Source organism: Austrofundulus limnaeus, unplaced genomic scaffold, assembly GCF_001266775.1.
Source record: "Austrofundulus limnaeus strain Quisiro unplaced genomic scaffold, Austrofundulus_limnaeus-1.0 Scaffold1140, whole genome shotgun sequence".
NCBI classification, from domain to species: Eukaryota; Metazoa; Chordata; class Actinopteri; order Cyprinodontiformes; family Rivulidae; genus Austrofundulus; species Austrofundulus limnaeus.
In genome coordinates, this window is record NW_013953542.1 from 33,002 (window position 1) to 34,212 (window position 1,211).

A 1,211-nucleotide genomic window follows, 5' to 3' on the forward strand; every position below is an offset into this window, starting at 1 on the left:
TCCGTGTTTACTTCCTCCGTCACTAAACAAAGTTCCCACCCCGTCATTATATACATTACATAAAAGGTATGGTGATTGGCTACACAGCTGTGGCATCAGAACAAAGCTCAGAGCTGATTGGCCGATTCTACAGTCAATCAAACCCAGGATGACGGCAACCGGAAGTTGGACACTTCTCATTTATTATTGGCTCTGGACAGCTGACACTTGAACCCAGTTGGTCAAATGAGGTGTCAATCAAAAGAGGAGGGCCTAGATGTCCATTTGGATGCATTGAACACGGACACAGGTTGAACGGAAACAAAGAAACGACATTACATAATAAAAGGAAACAAAAACGGCATGCTGGCGTTCCGCTGAATGTTAACAGGTTTTAACATCAACTATATAAAATGTAGTGTTGGATTATAACTGACACCATGTAATGTAGAGAAAAGAGAGAAACCAGGCTGAGCTCCTACCATTGTCGCTGTCCGACTTGTTCTCGTGCTCCGTGTCCGTCAGAGTCAGAACAGAGTTGGAGCGACTGGACAGGCACGAACTGCGACCGGACGATTTCCCCAGACCTCCTCGACCCCACAGCTGCATGGCCCGCTCTGGTGATGTCACAGCCTGACCGTCAGCATCCAGGGTCTGGGCTGGACCAACCGAGAAGCCGTGGTGGGGAAGGCCAATATCAGAACAGAACGGCAGGCCGCGGCGTGGTGGCGGCTCACACACTCCTAGCTGACGAAGACGGAAATGCTGACCTTCAAATCAAACAGATGAGGAAGTTTTAAAGTWCTTCAATTYCAAACTTTATTATAAGACTTTTGCAATAAAATGAGTCCAAGTTAGAAAACATTGTATATATGTGAGCCATCACATCGAAACAAGGATTAAGTCCAAAAGTCTTATATGGAGAAATAGGTAAATATAGTGTTTTGACTAAAATGTTAACAAAAATTGCATTTTGTCAAAATATAATGAATAAAAGCCTTATTAATGTGTCATTTGAAAGAACTGCCTGAAATATAATCATAAAACTAAATTTTGAAGCACTTTTTTGAGCAGTAGCAACAAAAAAACTAATTTTGAGGAAAAACACCTTAAAATTTTGAGATTTTCCCTGTGAGTTAGCAAAGTTTTGGTTTTTTTTATCTGGTAAATCTCAATATTCAAATATAACTTGAGGTTTCCTCTTTAAAAAGACATCAAAAATTCCTCATTAC

General features: G+C 41.1%; 1 protein-coding gene across 1 annotated transcript in view; it reads right to left on the reverse strand.

The window, feature by feature from the left end:
- Nucleotides 1-461: 461 nt before the first annotated feature.
- LOC106534317 (teneurin-3) overlaps nucleotides 462-1,211 on the reverse strand; it is a gene marked incomplete at both ends in the record, with an annotated part of 50,128 nt that continues 49,378 nt past the window's right edge. The window contains 1 exon segment of the mRNA XM_014030915.1: nucleotides 462-749. Coding sequence (XP_013886369.1) covers nucleotides 462-749 — 288 coding nt within the window.